The sequence below is a fragment of the Aplysia californica genome, unplaced genomic scaffold (genome assembly GCF_000002075.1).
Source record: "Aplysia californica isolate F4 #8 unplaced genomic scaffold, AplCal3.0 scaffold00712, whole genome shotgun sequence".
In the NCBI taxonomy this organism is placed as follows: domain Eukaryota; kingdom Metazoa; phylum Mollusca; class Gastropoda; order Aplysiida; family Aplysiidae; genus Aplysia; species Aplysia californica.
In genome coordinates this window covers 328,836-331,130 of record NW_004797982.1, presented here as the reverse complement: position 1 = coordinate 331,130, position 2,295 = coordinate 328,836, and the positions used below count along the sequence as shown (strand labels likewise).

The 2,295-nt window shown below is 41.0% G+C and overlaps 1 protein-coding gene across 3 annotated transcripts in view; it reads left to right on the top strand.

Moving 5' to 3' along the window:
- Positions 1-2,013, top strand: part of LOC101863698 (apolipoprotein D) — a gene marked incomplete at its 3' end in the record, with an annotated part of 9,107 nt that extends 7,094 nt beyond the window's left edge. For 2 of the 3 annotated variants that reach the window (XM_013088265.1, XM_013088267.2), the window contains 3 exon segments: positions 68-237; positions 654-793; positions 1,907-2,013. In XM_013088265.1, coding sequence (XP_012943719.1) covers positions 106-237; positions 654-793; positions 1,907-2,013 — 379 coding nt within the window. 3 annotated transcript variants of the gene reach the window in all.
- Between the last annotated feature and the right edge of the window lie 282 nt (positions 2,014-2,295).

Sequence of the window (2,295 nt, the reverse complement as noted above, 5' to 3'; positions counted from 1 at the left end):
CCACCCCGGCCACAGACCAACCGTTATTCCCGTATGTATAATTCTTGAATGTCCCCCCCCTCCCCAGAAGACTGAAATTTCACCCAAGACGGCAGCTCTGAAATCATGACGTCACCCTTTCTGTTGACCAGCCTGGTGCTGGTCTTCGTCCAGCTCACCACCGTTGGCGGCTTCATTGTCCTGTCCTGGGGAAAATGCCCGGATATACCGTCGATGGACAACTTCAACATCCAACGGGTGAGGCATAAACGTCACGACGAGGTAGAATCGTGCGCTCGTCAGTTTAGGGCCATATCGATTTATTGATATAGTCTTAAAGCCTTTTCGTATCATTGTGCAGGGCGAATTTGCTTACTCTGGAACAGATTCGCCAGGGCACCTAGGGTCTTTAAAGGGCATAAATCAAACTAGCAGTTATGTATAATATGTGTCCAGGGATATACTGGTTTAATAAAATGATATTATAATATTTTGTTCATTATCAATAACAGTTTAGTATTTAGTTAAGCCTTGATTGTGCACTTTATTCAGGTTATACATTGTATTTAATAAACTGCCTACAATAAACTGACCTATTTTTTAACGAAAAACATATGACGCTAATTTTGTCATTTCTATCTTTATTTGTGTAATTCTTTTTGTTTGTTCGCCAGTACATGGGGAAATGGTATGCCACGGAATCCTTTGACGCTCCCTACCAGTTCATGTCCTACTGTATCTCTGCCAATTACACCCTACTCCCCGGAGGGGACGCAGTCAGGGTCTACAACTCCGGCAAGCGCGGATGGAAAATGTGAGTATAGCCGAACCTGCTCTAACGGCCACCTGCAAAAGACAAACCACCTGTACAAAAGACCACTTTCCACCCTCCCCACTCCCTAATGCAGTTTTTTTTAAAGCGCATCATCTTGACATTGTGTAAGACACCCACCTATCGAAGTCAGAGACTTTTCTCCTGGACAAAAGGTGGCCATCTTAGACAATTTCGGCTATAAAAATATAACCCAAGCTCTGACCAAACGAGTTGTGCTACCAACTCCCGATTCTGCAACATGTTCATTAGTTTCAGACTGGGACAAACATTTTGGTTGGATTTAGAGTTGATGTAAGTCTGGCATAACCATATTTGATTTAATAAAAACAAACATTTCTACTTTTCTTATTCACTGATGAATCCAGTTCAAGGTTACCAAATAAGAATTGATGACACGTATTGTAGTCATTCCACAATACGTGATGCTTTTGAATACTTTAAAAAAAGAATTATGGTTCGTTATTCTTACCGTAGATTTACCAATCTGCTTTCTTAACCTTAAACACTAAACACAAAGAGGCAGGCAAGCATTATTATAATGCACACTACGACTTATGCAAATTCGCGTTGCTGATTTTGGTATGATGGTTCGAAAGAAAAGTGCCACGACATTGGATTTGGTCTCCTGTTGATAGGACATATTATTATGTGAGGCATCGTGGTGAAATCATCAAATTAATGAAATCGAAGAAACCAACCTTTTCCCCACCGGTTGTGCAAATTTTATCGATTCTTAGGGTGGGGTGGGGTGGGGGTGGGGGGGTGGGGTGGGGTGGGGGGGGGGGCTAACTAGCTAAAACATTTCCTTGTCGGTTTTTACTGAAAAAAGTTGATCGAAGACACACAAAATGTAAATTTCCAATGCTTTGGATGCCATCAAACTTTGGCGGCCATTCTCTCAATTATTATATTTCTTACACCCACCTCTTTCAATCGCAAATATCTCGACTTTTATTCAAGACAGGCGGATATTTTATTCATCAAAAGGAAGACAATAAACGAACAAGTTTCAGGAGGATACCAATAACTTTATATGCACAAACATTGACGAGCGCCTGTTTTTACCATGTCATGACACATTTCTGTTCGCAGAGGGAACAGACTGCTGTTCGCAGAGGACAGTGTGGCTGACGGCTTTGCTACAGTGAGAAACCCTCTTGTGCCCTCTGCGCTCAACGTGGAATTCCCAGCGCAGAATTGTAAGTCTATTGGTTTTGTTGTTGTTGTTGTGGTTGATATTATTATTATTATTATTGTTGTTGTTGTTGTTGTTGTTGCTGTTGTTGTGGTTGTTGTTGTTGTCGTTGTTGCTGGTCTTGTTATTGGAACTGACTTTGTTTTTGCTGTTGCATAATGTTATACTGTTATTATATTATCTTTAGTCCTGTCCCCCGCATATGAAATGTACAAAGTTTCAATTATTTAGGAGGAAACAGGCACCTAACACTATTACATTGGTTGATGGCAGAAAAGCACAATGT